Source organism: Mytilus californianus, unplaced genomic scaffold, assembly GCF_021869535.1.
Source record: "Mytilus californianus isolate M0D057914Y unplaced genomic scaffold, xbMytCali1.0.p SCAF_1, whole genome shotgun sequence".
NCBI classification, from domain to species: domain Eukaryota; kingdom Metazoa; phylum Mollusca; class Bivalvia; order Mytilida; family Mytilidae; genus Mytilus; species Mytilus californianus.
Genome location: NW_026262581.1, coordinates 79054857 through 79072070, shown reverse-complemented (window position 1 = coordinate 79072070; position 17214 = coordinate 79054857). Strand labels below are relative to the sequence as shown.

Below are 17214 nucleotides of genomic sequence, written 5' to 3'. Positions count from 1 at the left end.
ACAGGGTTAGTCCCCAGGGGTCATCCCGACCCCCTGCCATTTGAGAAAGTTCTAATATCTTGTAAATGGTTGAGATCCCCACCCCTAAACCATATATATTCTGGTTTGTCATGCCAAGATGATTTGAATGATATACAGGGTAAGTCCCCAGGCATCACTAATGCATATAACTTTACTGGACCAAACCAATTTTCACTGGACTTTTCCCAATGTCAGGCGACACTAGGAATTACGAATTATGGGAGCTTCGTTTGGGAGACTTCGTAACAGCATCCTGTTACAATCATTTCTTGTTATTATTATTCTTCTTCTTCTTCTTCTTCTTCTTCCGCCGCTTTTAAATTTGAACTTGTCCGCACCCGTTCTCCAAAACCGCTTGTCAGATTAACTTAGGGTTTCACAATATGCTAGACTAACATGTCTAGTGGTGCAATCAGGGTTTTGTTTGTGCATCGGGGTTTATAAAGGGGTACTTTGAGGGGCAAAAAGAAAGGAGGGTTTTACTATAGAACCCTATGGGATTTTATTTTTTTAAATTTTCAAATGATTATATATTGAAAACCGTTTGTGATAGACACAATCTTTTTAATTGAAAATGTTCTAAATGATAAAGCACATTAAATGAAATACAGGGTTAGTCCCCAGGGGTCACCCCCACCCCCTGCCATTTAAGAAAGTTCTAATATCTTGTAAATGGTCGAGATCCCCACCCCTAAACCATATATATTCTGGTTTGTCATGATAAAGCACATCAAATGAAATACAGGGTTAGTCCCCAAGGGTCATCCCGACCGCCTGCCATTGGAGAAAGTTCTAATATCTTGTAAATGGTTGAGATCCCCACCCCTAAACCATATATAATCTGGTTTGTCATGATAAAGCACATCAAATGAAATACAGGGTTAGTCCCCAGGGATCACCCCCACCCCCTGCCATTTAAGAAAGTTCTAATATTTTGTAAGTGGTCAAGATCCCCACCCCTAAACCATATATATTCTGGTTTGTCATGCTAAGATGGTTTGAATGATATACAGGGTTAGTCCCCAGGGGTCATCTGACCCTCTGCCATTTGAGAAAGTTCTAATATCTTGTAAATGGTCGAGATCCCCACCCCTAAACCATATATTTTCTGGTTTGTCATGATAAAGCACATCAAATGAAATACAGGGTTAGTCCCCAGGGGTCATCCCGACCGCCTGCCATTGGAGAAAGTTCTAATATCTTGTAAATGGTCGAGATCCCCACCCCTAAACCATATATAATCTGGTTTGTCATGATAAAGCACATCAAATGAAATACAGGGTTAGTCCCCAGGGATCACCCCCACCCCCTGCCATTTAAGAAAGTTCTAATATTTTGTAAGTGGTCGAGATCCCCACCCCTAAACCATATATATTCTGGTTTGTCATGATAAAGCACATCAAATGTAATACAGGGTTAGTCCCCAGGGGTCACCCCCAACCAATGCCATTTAAGAAAGTTCTAATATCTTGTAAGTGGTCAAGATCCCCACCCCTAAACCATATATATTCTGGTTTGTCATGCTAAGATGGTTTGAATGATATACAGGGTTAGTCCCCAGGGGTCATCCGACCCCCTGCCATTTGAGAAAGTTCTAATATCTTGTAAATGGTCGAGATCCCCACCCCTAAACCATATATAATCTGGTTTGTCATGATAAAGCACATCAAATGAAATACAGGGTTAGTCCCCAGGGGTCACCCCCACCCCCTGCCATTAAAGAAAGTTCTTATATCTTGTAAGTGGTCAAGATCCCCACCCCTAAACCATATATATTCTGGTTTGTCATGCTAAGATGGTTTGAATGATATACAGGGTTAGTCCCCAGGGGTCATCCCGACCCCCTGCCATTTGAGAAAGTTCTAATATCTTGTAAATGGTTGAGATCCCCACCCCTAAACCATATATATTCTGGTTTGTCATGCCAAGATGATTTGAATGATATACAGGGTAAGTCCCCAGGCATCACTAATGCATATAACTTTACTGGACCAAACCAATTTTCACTGGACTTTTCCCAATGTCAGGCGACACTAGGAATTACGAATTATGGGAGCTTCGTTTGGGAGACTTCGTAACAGCATCCTGTTACAATCATTTCTTGTTATTATTATTCTTCTTCTTCTTCTTCTTCCTCTTCCGCCGCTTTTAAATTTGAACTTGTCCGCACCCGTTCTCCAAAACCGCTTGTCAGATTAACTTAGGGTTTCACAATATGCTAGACTAACATGTCTAGTGGTGCAATCAGGGTTTTGTTTGTGCATCAGGGTTTATAAAGGGGTACTTTGAGGGGCAAAAAGAAAGGAGGGTTTTACTATAGAACCCTATGGGATTTTTTTTTTTTAAATTTTCAAATGATTATATATTGAAAACCGTTTGTGATAGACACAATCTTTTTAATTGAAAATGTTCTGAATGATAAAGCACATTAAATGAAATACAGGGTTAGTCCCCAGGGGTCACCCCCACCCCCTGCCATTTAAGAAAGTTCTAATATCTTGTAAATGGTCGAGATCCCCACCCCTAAACCATATATATTCTGGTTTGTCATGATAAAGCACATCAAATGAAATACAGGGTTAGTCCCCAGGGGTCATCCCGACCGCCTGCCATTGGAGAAAGTTCTAATATCTTGTAAATGGTCGAGATCCCCACCCCTAAACCATATATAATCTGGTTTGTCATGATAAAGCACATCAAATGAAATACAGGGTTAGTCCCCAGGGATCACCCCCACCCCCTGCCATTTAAGTTCTAATATCTTGTAAGTGGTCAAGATCCCCACCCCTAAACCATATATATTCTGGTTTGTCATGTGAAGATGGTTTGAATAATATACAGGGTTAGTCCCCAGGGGTCACCCCACCCCCTGCTATTTAAGAAAGTTATAATATCTTGTAAGTGGTCAAGATCCCCACCCCTAAACCATATATATTCTGGTTTGTCATACCAAGATGGTTTGAATATATACAGGGTTAGTCCCCAGCGGTCATCCCGACCCCCTGCCATTTGAGAAAGTTCTAATATCTTGTAAGTGGTTGAGATCCCCACCCCTAAACCATATATATTCCTGTTCATCGTGTCTGGAACATTTGAATGATGTATAGGAAGTCCCCAGGGGTTCCCCCCACCCTCAATGTTCTATTTTCTTGTAAATGGTCAAGATCCCCACCCCTAAACCATATATATTCTGGTTTGTCATGCCAAGATGATTTGAATGATATACAGGGTTAGTCCCCAGGCGTCACTAATGCTTATAACTTTACTGGACCAAACCAATTTTCACTGGGCTTTGTCCAATGTCAGGCGACACTGGGAATTACGAATTATGGGAGCTTCGTTTGGGAGACTTTGTAACAGCATCCTGTTACAATCATTTCTTGTTAACTTTTGTGTTTGTTGCCAAAGTTTACCGAAACCGTGACATAAATATACAATCAACACAGAGCATGTGGAACAAGTGAGAATTAAGTGAATTATTAGAGCCATGATTTTATTTTTTTATAATTTCCATGCGTTCCCATTTTTATACGACCGCAAAAAAATTTTTGTGGTCGTATATTGGTATGTCGTTGGCGGCGTCGTCTTCATCGTCCGGCGTTGTCGTCCGAAGACACATTGGTTTTCGCACTCTAACTTTAGTTTAAGTGAATGGATCTCTATGAAATTTTACCACAAGGTTCAATACCACAAAAGGAAGGTTGAGATTGATTTTGGGGGTTATGGTATCAACAGTGGGCCAAAAATAAGCATTTTTGTAACTTCCAGACATAACTTGTGTGTTAGTGTATGGATCTCTCTGACATTGTACCACAAGGTTCCATATCACAAAGGGAATGCTGGGATTGATTTTGGGGGTAATTGCCTCAAAATTTTAGGAATAATAGGCCAAAAAAGGGTAAAAAAACAAGCATTTTTCTAGTTTCATGACAATAACTTGTGTGTAAGTGTATGGATCTTTCTGAAATTGTACTACAATGTTCCATATCACAAAGGGAAAGCTGGAATTGATTTTGGGGGTAATTGCCCAAAACATTTAGGAAAAAGGGGCCAAAAATAAGCATTTTTCTAGTTTCCAGACAATAACTTGTGTTCAAGTGTATGGATCTCTCTGAAATTGTACTGCAAGGTACCATACCACAAAGGGAAGGCTGGGATTGATTTTGGGGGTAATTGCCTCAAAAGTTTAGGAATTAGGGTCCAAAAAGGGGCAAAAAACAAGCATTTTTCTGATTTCAGGACAATAACTTGTGTGTTAGTGTATGGATCTTTCTGAAATTGTACTACAAGGTTCCATATCACAAAGGGAAAGCTGGGTTTGAGTTTGGGGGTAATTGCTTTAATTGTTTAGGAATTTGGGCAAAAAAGGGGCCTAAAAACAAGCATTTTTTATACGACCGCAAAAAAATTTTGTGGTCGTATATTGGTATGACGTTGGCGTCGTCGTCGTCGTCGTCGTCCGGCGTCGTCGTCCGGCGTCGTCGTCGTCGTCGTCCGAATACATATTGGTTTTCGCACTATAACTTTAGTTTTAGTGAATGGATCTTTTTGAAATTTGACCATAAGGTTAAATACCACAAAAGGAAGGTTGGGATTGATTTTGGGGGTTATGGTACCAACAGTTAAGGAATTAGGGGCCAAAAAGGGGCCAAAAATGAGCATTTTCTAGTTTCCAGACAATAACTGTGGAACGGTGTATGGATCTCTCTGAAATTATACTACAAGTTTCCATACCACAAAGGGATGGTTAGGATTTGCTTTGGGGGGTTATGGCTCAAACCGTTTAGGAATTAGGGGCAAAAAAGGGGGAAAAACAAGGTTGTCCTGGTTAATGGACAAATACTTTAGTACAAAACATAATTTAAAGCAGTGTAAGGGAGATAAATCAAATACATCATTGAAATTATCTCCCTTACACTGCTTTTAAATTATGTATAAAGTAATGGTTAATGAACAATAAAGATAATCTAAAACAGTGTAAGGGAGGTAATCTAAATACAACGTTTTGGTTACTTCCCTTACACTGCTTTTAAATTATGTTTAAAGAAATGCATATTTATAAAGGAAGACCAGTAAAAATATCTGCAAATGTTTTCATCTTTTTTTTTTACAAAAAAATCCATATGAAAGATTTGACACTATATTTTTATTAATTCTATTATAAAATAGATTAAGTTAGCACTATGGTAAATTATGGTTGCCAACTCCATTGGAAATTTGAATTGAGATTATGACCATATCTTGAGGGAAAGAATTTTTTGGGGGGAAAAAGGGGGGGGGGGGAATAAAAAGAAATTGTGGGGGGCCAATTTTTTCTCATTTCAGATTTCAGAAATTAAAAAGAATTATTCTTCAAATATTATTTTTTTTTCAAATTTCAAATATTGAAAAATTTCAAGAAGTAATCTTTAATTGCACAGTATGGCGCATTAGATTTGTAAAATCTTTGATCACATTTATTTATTTGTTATGCCGAATCTAACAGTGTATTTAGATTTTTAATTTTGGGTCCAGTTTTCAAATTGGTCTACATTAATGTCCAAAGGGTCCAAAATTAAACTTTGTTTGATTTTAGCAAAAATTGAATATATGAGGTTCTTTGATATGCTGAATCTAAACATGTATTTAGATTTTTGATTTTTGGCCCAGTTTTCAAGTTGGTCCAAATTGGGGTCCAAAATTAAACTTTGTTTGATTTCAACAAAAATTGAATATATGGGGTTCTTTGATATGCTGAATCTAACCATGTATTTAGATTTTTTATTTGTGGACCCCGTTATCTAATTGGTTCATATTGAGGTCAAAAGGGTCCAAAATTAAACTTTGTTTGATTTCATCTAAAATTGAATTATTGGGGTTCTTTGATATTCCAAATCTAACCGTGTATTTAGGTTTTTAATTTTGGGTCCTGTTTTTTAAATTGGTCTACATTGAGGTCCAAAGGGTCCAAAATTAAACTTAGTTTGATTTTAACAAAAATTGAATATATGGGGTTCTTTGATATGCTGAATCTAAACATGTATTTAGATTTTTGATTATGGGCCCAGTTTTCAAGTTGGTCCAAATTGGGGTCCAAAATTAAACTTTGTTTGATTTCAACAAAAATTGAATATATGAGGTTCTTTGATATGCTGAATCTAACCATGTATTTAGATTTTTTATTTGTAGGCCCCGCTATCAAATTGGTTCATATTGAGGTCAAAAGGGTCCAAAATTAAACTTTGTTTGATTTCATCGAAAATTGAATTATTGGGGTTCTTTGATATGCCAAATCTAACCGTGTTTTTAGATTTTTAATTTGGGTCCTGTTTTTTAAATTGGTCTTCATTGAGGTCCAAAGGGTCCAAAATTAAACTTAGTTTGATTTTAACAAAAATTGAATTCTTGGGGTTCTTTGATATGCTGAATCTAAACATGTGTTTAGATTTTTGATTATGGGCCCAGTTTTCAAGTTGGTCCAAGTTGGGGTCCAAAATTAAACTTTTTTTGATTTCAACAAAAATTGAATATATGGGGTTCTTTGATATGCTGAATCTAACCATGCATTTAGAATTTTTATTTGTGGGCCCCCCTATCAAATTTGTTCATATTGAGGTCAAAAGGGTCCAAAATTAAACTTTGTTTGATTTCATCAAAAATTGAATTATTGGGGTTCTTTGATATTCCAAATCTAACCGTGTATTTAGATTTTTAATTTTAAGTCCCGTTTTTTAAATTGGTCTACATTAAGGTCCAAAGGGTCCAAAATTAAACTTAGTTTGATTTTTAGCAAAAATTGAATTCTTGGGGTTCTTTGATATGCTGAATCTAAAGATGTGTTTAGATTTTTGATTATGGGCCCAGTTTTCAAGTTTGTCCAAGTTGGGGTCCAAAATTAAACTTTGTTTGATTTTAACAAAAATTGAATATATGGGGTTCTTTGATATGCTGAATCTAACCATGTATTTTGATTTTGGACATTGGACCATAATAGGTAAATTAAAAAAATTCAAGTTCTTAGACCACATTCTTTCTGTGTCAGAAACCTATGCTGTGTCAAATATTTAATAACAATCCAAATTCAGAGCTGTATCAAGCTTGAATGTTGTGTCCATACTTGCCCCAACTGTTCAGGGTTCGACCTCTGCGGTCGTATCAAGCTGCGCCCCAGCGAAGCATTTTATTTAGTTTCCAGACAATAACTTGTGTTAAAGTGTGTGGATCTCTCTGAAATTGTACTGCAAGGTACCATACCACAAAGGGAAGGCTGGGATTGAGTTTGGGGGTGATGAATTATAAGGAGGTTCAAAAAAAATTGGGGGGGGGGGGGGGGGGTTTCCTTTTTTTCTTTAAAATTTTCCATTTTAAATTGGTTATTTCTGATTTATATATAAAAGCAAATAATAATGATATGGTTTGAATTAAAAAAATTTAAGTTCTTAGACCACATTCATTCTGTGTCAGAAACCTATGCTGTGTCAAATATTTAATCACAATCCAAATTCAGTGCTGTATCAAGCTTGAATGTTGTGGCCATACTTGCCCCAACTGTTCAGAGTTCGACCTCTGTGGTTGTATCAAGCTGCGCCAAGCGGAGCATTTTATTTAATTAAACTTTCCCTTAAGTTGACTGTTATTAATGTTATACGATTTGGTGTATTTAATTTGTTCTTAAGAATCAGTTATTACTTTTTACCTTCATGTCCACCTTTGTTTACATTCTTTCTTCACGTTTTTCCCTCGCACTTGTGCTGTGCGGTGGCCAAAGTTCTTATGACAGGTCTTGTATTTAAGGTCACTGCATACTGGAAAATATCAACGAACTAGTGAACGGGGAGACAATTATTCAAAAGTAGTACATTAATGAAGACTTTGATAAGATAAAGGATTTTCTTTTTATACAAGAAAGTTCACGTACACTTGTTCCATGGTAAAACTTAGCCATTCAAGTACGTGTATATAAAACATATTCAATTTTTTTTTTAATTTGAAGTTTCATCTGACTTTAACATCATTGAAATTTTCTTGTGTTTTCAATATATATTGTTGTACATTTAAGAAATAATTCATGGGGGCTTGAATTTATACTGATTTTACCACGTGTTGGCCCTTTATGCTAAATATTTTACCACGAGCGACAGCGAGGGGTAAAATATCGGCATAAAGGGCAAACCTGTGGTAAAATCAGTATAAATTCAACCCCCATGAATTATTTCTATTCTAATAGGACAAATACAGCAATTCTTTTGATCAAAGCGCTCTAGGTAAATGCAAATATTTGCCGTTCTCATAAATAAACGCACTATTAAATTGACGTAAAAGAACGGAGCAAACTGAATTAGTGACATACCTAAACTATTTACAATAACATATTTAGATAGGTTTGGATGAAGTTAAATGATACTTTTATTTATATGTCTTATATGTATAAAAAAAATGGCTTTTAACACGTTTTAGCATTGTTTGTTTACGTTTCCTAGTTGTGATGTTTTTAGGTTTCACAAGCGTGTATTTTCCCTTAAAATGCTTATATTCTTACGTCATTGCTCTATGACGTCAGGTAGCTCATTCATAAAAAAGCATTTGAAGTGGGAGTACGATCTGAACAGCCCAAACAATATATTCATATTTTACCACGGGTGTGTACTCAAAGCGTTTGAAGAACGTCATGTTAGAATTGTAAATATTTCAATATTTTCATCTATATTGAGATCTGGGTTCCCATAGAGCAGGACATCATGATTTATATTTATGAACTTCCTGCTCAGACTCTTCCTGGGTACATTTATCCCAAATAATGTCCACAAACTCTAAAATTGGTTTTATAAAGCCAATACAGAGTTTTTCTAATGAAACCATGTCAATCTTATTTTTTTTTATATTTCATGATATTAATGCATGCATGTTAATTTTTTTCCACGATTGATTCCTGTATATTGTATTGCAGGATATTTATTTTCATCCTGTCTTATGCAAGGTTATTTATTTCCAGCTTTAGCATGGACAGGATATTTATTTTCAAAATCGTCCTGCCCCCCAAAAAAATCAAATGATCGTCCCCTAAGCATGCTAAGACAAATGCCCAAATTGATCTGTTAAAAAAAACTGTAACAATCTTTAATTTATTGTTCTAATACAATACACCAGTGAATATTACACATTGCAATCCAGTTATTAACATATAAATTTATGATTTTGCACACTGTCAAAACTTAAATTTCAGCATTGCACAAGGTCATGCTTTTACCTGAATGCTTTTAAAGTCTTAAATCTAAATCTGTCAGGGATGAACTAAGTGATAGAAATCTTGGTCTTGGGAAACGAGGTCAATTTTTTTTTTTAATAAATTTTTTCTTTCAAATACTACTTACCAGAGTCTCCCTACTGACAAAGAGGACTATTCGAATAAAACATCATTACTAAAGGTTAAAAAAAGGTTATTTTTTAATTATAAAAGGTATATAAATGAAAGTATATAAAACATTTACAACAAAATCTCTTTTTGATATGATATGAAAATAAGGCCAAAACGACTTTTATTACATGGCAAAAGTAGTACATGGCCGAAACGATCAAGGCCTTACTGCATAATGCATGTTTGTTTTAATCGTCATCATGCTTTTCGTAAATCACATATAAATTTGCAGGAAATCAGATGCTCCTTTTTGGTGTAAATCAGATCCAAATTTGCATGAAATCATAAGCTGCTTTATGATATTTTATAAAAAAAAATCCTGAAAAAAACTAAAACCTAAAACAGGAAAAAAGTTTTCTTCCTTTTGATAGAAACCGAAAAGAGATAAAAAGTCTTCCTTCTTTTGTTCAGCATCACAGTGGTATAAACCCAATTCAACCCATTTATGCTTCCTTGAGCATATTAATTGTATGATGGTTTTTTTACATGTTTCTGAATGAAGTTGTTTCGTTAATGTAAGGAAAAAGATGAAATTGTGGTAAAAACTTAATGTAGTTGTTTCATTAATGTATGGAAAAAGATAAAATTGTGGAAAAACATGAATATAATTTTTAAAATTAATTAATTAGTCTCAAGCTGTTTGGCTTCATTTATAGACTGGATTTTATAAGAATTAGTTTCATTAGCTATTGATTGTAATTCACAGTTTATAAGCATTAGATTCAATACAATGTAGCTGTTGATGCTGTTGATAGTAATTTTCAGTATAGGTATTACTATTACGTCTCTCACCTCTATGATTGTTTTAATGTTTAGCATTGAACAGTTATATAATTAAAGTTTAAGAATGAAAATAACAACGTAGATAATTTAGAGAATGGTGAGATCTACAGCAACTATTTTCAAATTCAGCCAGTATCAAAGCAGAGTAAAAGTTACATATCTGCCGTGTTATGGGAATGTATAACAAACATAAAGAAATCTGAAGTGCACATAATACTTTGTCTATCAGGAATCCTAAGGACTAGAGGTGTGGTTTAATTTAATGCTCTAAATTGGATTTAGACGTGTGTGTAACAAAGAAGCCACTCCTATAGGAAGCACAATTTGTTTTAACTGTAGTATATGTATAAGCAAATATAAATCTTACGTAATTAAAAGATGTTTTGCGTAAAAAGATTCTTATAACTGAGCTTAATTAGCAATTTTTAGATGTCACAGAGGTGAGTTTATAAGATCGTCATTGACCAGCGGAGGAGGTTTTGGAAATTGAAAATGCTCATTCACAGTATGAAACTGGTGAACGTAATGAAAAATCACATTCTGATAGTAGATCTGTTTAAAAGAGAAATTTAGTGATGAATGGGGCTTCCCAAATTTCTGTGGTTAGAAAAGTTGGAAAAAAACAATTAAATTCAAGTTTGCTTTAAAATGGTGCAGAGACTCTTAAAAGAAAACACATTTGCTTATTTGGGATTACTTGAATATTCAGTATATTGTTTTACCAGGCATGAAACCAACCCTGAACATTTGCCAGCAGCAGAAGGCATACATGCAAAACCAAAAAGCAACATGATCAAAGATGTTGAAGAAAAAGTATTTGATTCAAACAAGGACAAGACAGTCTAGGAGCACACAAATTATGACATTTTATTACAATGTCAAGTGTTGTCAGCCACTGAGTCTGTACAATCATATGATTGACACGCTTTATCTAACCTAAGGTTTTCATCAATAAGTACAAAAATTTTATTGTGAATACCATAATAACAAAGTACTGTAAATTCAGGAATTATTATCAGGTTTTTATTAATGCGAATAATTCGACTGTGTGAGTATCGCAATAATAAGAACTCACATTCTGATAACTGAAACATAGACCTAAATGCAGATTTTTCAAAATCGCAAAAATTGCAATAATTAAACTAGAATTTTTGTCCATTATTGAAAATCGCAATAATAAATGCACGCAATAATTTCTGAATTTTCAGTATTCATTAGCAAGTTACAAAAAAAAAGTTATATAGTAAATATGTGTATGTTATTTCATGCAGACTCCCATATTTAGACATGGTTTTTGTGACTCCTATTTTTTTTTCTACCAGGACTTTCAATTGTTTTTACATTTATGGTCAGATTCATATTTCATTATCAAAGAAATAAACAAAAATTAGACTGTTCAGTATTTGAATATAATAATGCATTGTTTGAAATTTTTTAGATAAGGTGAAATGGCAGATGTTAACAAATTGGTGTTCTCAATAATACGTTTTCTGGAGGATCAGAAAACGGCTGCAAATCTTAGTGATGAAGGAGTAGAAGGATTAGAAGGTCAGTTTTGTTTTCATAGACTAACTTTCAGGGTTGGCAAAGTAGTGTTTAAGTGAATTGTAAATTTTAATTGTTATACAATCATATTGCTAAATAAACACCCTAAGGGGACAGGCCAAGAACACTTATAGAAATCAAAAGGCTGATTATTGTTATATAAACAAATCTGTATAATAATCTGAATAATTACTTATTGATTAGTGATGTACATAAACATTTGCTAAAACTTAGTAAATTTTCCTTACATAGAATTGTTAATTCTTAATATTAGTTATATTTATTAAAAAAAAACAAATTGAATTCTTCGATTTTAATGTATTGCGTTTGTGATTAATCACTGAATCCTCTTTGAAATTCAGGCCAGTATTTCATATTATCCAGTATTGCCCAGTATTACCCGGTAAAACCCAGTAAAACCCGGGTTTTCCCAGTATTTCCCACTGGGCAATACTCATAAAACCCGGGTTTTTGCCAACCCTGAACTGTATCTTTTAATTTAAAGTGAGGTTTACATCAATTATACAGCAACCAGAACCAAACAATACAAAAAAAAGAGATTAAGATGTCAATAGACACTCATTGTTTTCCCTAAAGCATTTATGAAAGGTGGACAGTTGAAACAGTAAATGAAGAAATGGTGAAGGACACCAGTTTCAAGGTCAAAACCAGATAAAAACTCTGGACCATATATATATTCAAAAAAGAGAATATTTTTTTTGTGTAAAATTTTGTGCAGACCAGTAATTAATCATTGTCCACTAAACAGACAAGCACATTTGAGACCTCTGTAAATGCCAGCAACATCTCTGAATTTATAGAATTTTTTTAGCACTCAACTTTCAAGCAAAATGTACATAAAATATCATCATAAATCATTACAGAAAAAGCAGTTATCTATATCCTTGTATAATTTAATTTTTGATGTAACACGTCTTCTGATTGGCTGACGTTGTTTTGTTTATCTGCTCATAGACATAATTTTGTCATGTGACCGTGACGTCATCAACGTTTTTTCATGGTTTACTCCGGTTTAAAATGGAATTTAGAATTAAATTATAAGAAATGACTGTAATATTTTTTCTGTCTATGAAGAAATAACATCAAAAATGTGGTGCACACTTTAAAATAACCCGCTACGCGGATTATTCAGTGTGCACCACATTTTTGATGTTATTTCTTCATAGACAGAAAAAATATTACAGTCATTCCTTGAATAATAGACAACAAAATGCTGTCTCAGGTACAAATAAAACAGTACCAAATATGGTATCAAAGAATGCTCATTGTTACTAAAAGCAAGTTCAGATTTAACCATGCCATCCTACAGTTCACTCTGATAGCTTAAGCTGTACTTCAAAGTAGATTCATAAAGCAAGGTTACTATAAGAGATGTTAAATGTTTCTCAATTTTGAAATGGATAAAACTGAAGATTTTTTTTCCTCCAAACTATTCAAAACCATTTTTTTAATGCATTGATTATTTCAGATTTTTTACATATATTTATGCAGAACATTGTCATGTAAACTGATATGAAATTAAATCACACTTTACTGATATATATAATTTAGTATATTTTTTTTAATTAATTCTTTCAGTTGCAATACAGTGTTTAGAGTCCACATATGCTGTAAGCACACAAGATCCAGCACAAGTGAAGAAGCTGTCTGTGCCAAAAAATTTACTGGACATCTTTAATTCTCAGATATCTAGTGAGGTAAGAATTTTGAAAAATTAAACTGTGGTTATTGTGCATCTTTTGGTTCATCATTTGTCCTAAATGTGCCTGTAACATTTAAACTTGAAAATTTTCTCAGAAACCATTCAACAGAATGACCCCATATTTCATTAATAACTCAATAGTGATGAGTTGTAATGTGTGTGCACTTTTCAGATCTGTCATGCACCCATGAGTGATAAGTCCTCTTGTCAATACAAAATGAAAAAATTTAACATTTCCATTTTCAAATTTTGTAATGAAATAAGATAATGACTTGACACAATAGATAGAGTGTGGAAGCATGTTGGTATGAATTTACACATTAAATGTATTTCATTAAAGATTTTTTTTTGCAGCCAGAAGCAGAATTTGATTCTTTGTCAATACATGAACCAACACCAGAAGAAAAAGAAGAGGCAGAAATATTAAAAAACAAAGGTATTAAATTGCAATCCAAAATTTTTGTTTAACATTGCTTACATGTTTTCATTACATAAAGTTGAAGAAGAATTATATAAGAACTCTTTGTGTCTTTGTGCAAGCTAATTTATGTCTGCAGGCAGATATCAGTACCTATAAGGCCACTTATCTTAGAACTTTGTATGCAGGTACATTTAAACTTTGTATTGCAAGGAAAGAACATTGTACTCATATTCATAATTCAATGATTTTGGTCAAGGTTTATGTCCAAGCTGATGTTGGTTTGATTTTGAGCTCGATTCCATATCTTGGTAGCTAGAAGAAAAAGGATCATCCAAACTTGTGTAAATATGTTTCAGTGATTAGATCAGCTTCCAGGCTAAAGTAGGTCACTGTGACCTATAGCTAACTCTTTGTTGACTTTTGTTAAGTTTTACATTAAAGTTAATATTTTCATAACTATAAGTATTAGGATCATCTTAACCTGGGAAGAGATTTATTTGTGGGAGTAGGTCAGCATCAAAGTAAATGTATGTCACTGTGAACTACATTTCAAGCTTTATTGATATAAGAATAAGAAGATGTGGTATGTATGCCAATGAGACAAATCTCCACAAGAGACCAAAATTACACAGAAATTAACAACTATAGGTCACCGTCATTGACTTTTTTTCTAGATTTAAGTCAGGGTTAATGTCTTGATTATTATAAGTAATATGATCGTCTAAACCTACATAGAGTTATATCTTGAAGAATATGACAGTATCAGGGTAAAAGTAGGGTACTGTTACTAAGTTTTTATGCTTTATTGACTTTGGTTAAGTTTTACATCCAAGTTATAATATTGCAGTACGTATATGTAGTAGGATCATTTATACTTGTGTAGAATTTACTCTGATGTAATGTAAAGTTGTATTTATTTTCAGGAAATGAGTTCATGAAGGCAGAGAAATTTTCAGATGCTTTGGAATGTTATACACAAGCTTTGAAACTAGATAGTCATAATTCAGTATTTTTCTGTAATAGGTAAAACATTACAATTAGGATGTCAAAGATAAAGGATTTTAGTTAGAAATTTTGGTTTGGAGAACAAGCTATATATTCGTATGAAGGAAGTTAGAATTTGTTCGAAAAATACCTATATGGTCTAAATACTCATATGGTCTGGCCCGTTGATAACCAAACAAGTATATACTCATATGCTCAAACCATACGTGTATGGTCCAAATACTCATATGGTCCTGAACATAAACAATGTGAAATTATCTCCCTTTGAACAGACCATTGAAAATTACAGAAATGTTTCTTAAATGAAACTTCTTTATGTTTCACTTGAAATTTGTTATAACATGTAAAATTGAAGTACATTTGATCAAAAGTACCATTTACTATTTGCAGGGCAGCAGCATATAGTAAATTGAACAAACATGTAAAAGCTATAGAAGATTGTGAAAAGGCATTAACAATAGATCCACAGTATAGCAAGGCATATGGTAGGATGGGGTATGTATTAAAATCATAGATATCAGTTATTTCAACGATTTGAGAAATACTTATTTGGTTTAGTCCAGTGGTTCAAACAAATTAACATAAAGTTGCTTAATAGTGAAGCTCTGGAAAATTAAGAGACAGTTAATGTATAGATATGGTATGAACACATAATGATATTTATTTTTGAAGATTATTTGTTGGCCTCTTGATGTCTTTTCTGGTTTTATTGGGGTGTTTGATTGCTGTCTAGTTGAGGTACTCCACATCTCCTTTTATTAGTATACAGTATAATATATATATGATGTAACGGATAAATAATAATTAATGGTACTTTTCCTAATTTCAAATACATCATGTTCATGGCCTGGGTTTTTTCTATTTTTAAGATGCTGGCAAGGTTAAGAATGGTACACAGCACTAGGATGTCAATCAGGTCAATAATCTGATACAATTCAGATTGATCAATGATAAATATAGAATATCATATGGCTTTTTCAATATCACATCCGTATCAACCCGAGACACCAATATAATCCCAAGAGCTCTGCTCGAGGGATTATATTGGTTGAGGGTTGATACAGTGTGTGATATTGAAAAAGCCGTATCATATACACTTTATTATATACATATACACCTCATGTTGAATTTTGTATGTGACATGACGTCATACAGATAAGGAGGTTTGAAATGACGTCATACATATTACAGGTTTGACGAGACGTCATACAGATTAGGGGTTTGATAAAGACTTTACAACAGTGACTGCAATCGATGACGTGATGTCATACAGATTAAAGGTGTGATAAAGCCTTTGCAACCGTACGCGTGCTGATATCGATATCATCACGGGTGGCTGATACAGCACGCTTGCCAATGATTGTATTACACATACAATTTATCTACTAAGTATATAATAAATGAATATAGCATTCAAACAATACATACAACACATAATTTATGATGGGAACATTTAATCTTTATCTTTATATGTAGTTAATACCATATCATTTTTAATTAAATTATATTTATGTAACTGTTAAGGCTGTATTAGTTTAGGTGATATTCATTCAGTAATTTTAACAAAAATGTGTGATTTATATTTTTACAGTATAGCATACACAGCATTAAATGACCATGAAAGTGCACTGGAATGTTACAGAAAAGCTTTAGAATTAGATCCTACTAACCAGTCATATCAAAATAATCTAGAAATAGCCGAACAAAAATTAAAAGAAGAAGCTGCTAAGGTATATTTTCCTGATACTTGTCACAAATATTTAATAGTGACATTTGATATTGATGTTATCCATTTATAACTATAAATAAAGATATAAAACAATACATCCCATTATTTCACACTGTCTACTACTAGATTACATGAAGTAAAAAAGTTTTATGAGAAAAAGGTCATGGCCAGGCAATATAATAGAAAAACAAAGGATATGGGGTATCCATCCGTGACACAAAATCAGTACATGCACAGCAAACAAAACACACAAAAAGCAAAGGAACAGCGCTTTTATTGCTGTTCTTCATCTCAAAGTCACAGTGAGGCCTTCAATATGACTGCTTTGAAACCCTGGAGATGACATTATTTGTTTCCACTAAGATAACAAATTTTTACGAAGAGAAGGAAGGCAAAATTCTGTTTGAAAATGATTGCAGACGGTTTTGGGCAACCAAATAGGACAGATATTTACAATGTTGATAAAAAAAATGACTTTTCAGAGATTGGCAGGTACACAGTAGGTCAGTTTGACATGAATCCGTTTATTTGATATGCTATTGGCATCAATTCAATATATTTTTTAGCCCTAGTCCCTTGGTTACTTTTCAATG

The 17214-nt window shown here is 33.6% G+C and overlaps 1 protein-coding gene across 1 annotated transcript in view; it reads left to right on the top strand.

The window, feature by feature from the left end:
• LOC127708663 (small glutamine-rich tetratricopeptide repeat-containing protein alpha-like) overlaps positions 1 to 17214 on the top strand; it is a 34381-nt gene that overhangs the window by 5593 nt on the left and 11574 nt on the right. Inside the window, exons 2-7 of the mRNA XM_052213749.1 lie at positions 11637 to 11746; positions 13343 to 13461; positions 13821 to 13902; positions 14811 to 14910; positions 15283 to 15387; positions 16484 to 16622. Coding sequence (XP_052069709.1) covers positions 11647 to 11746; positions 13343 to 13461; positions 13821 to 13902; positions 14811 to 14910; positions 15283 to 15387; positions 16484 to 16622 — 645 coding nt within the window. The 5' untranslated portion in view covers positions 11637 to 11646. The remainder of the gene's footprint in view (positions 1 to 11636; positions 11747 to 13342; positions 13462 to 13820; positions 13903 to 14810; positions 14911 to 15282; positions 15388 to 16483; positions 16623 to 17214) is intronic.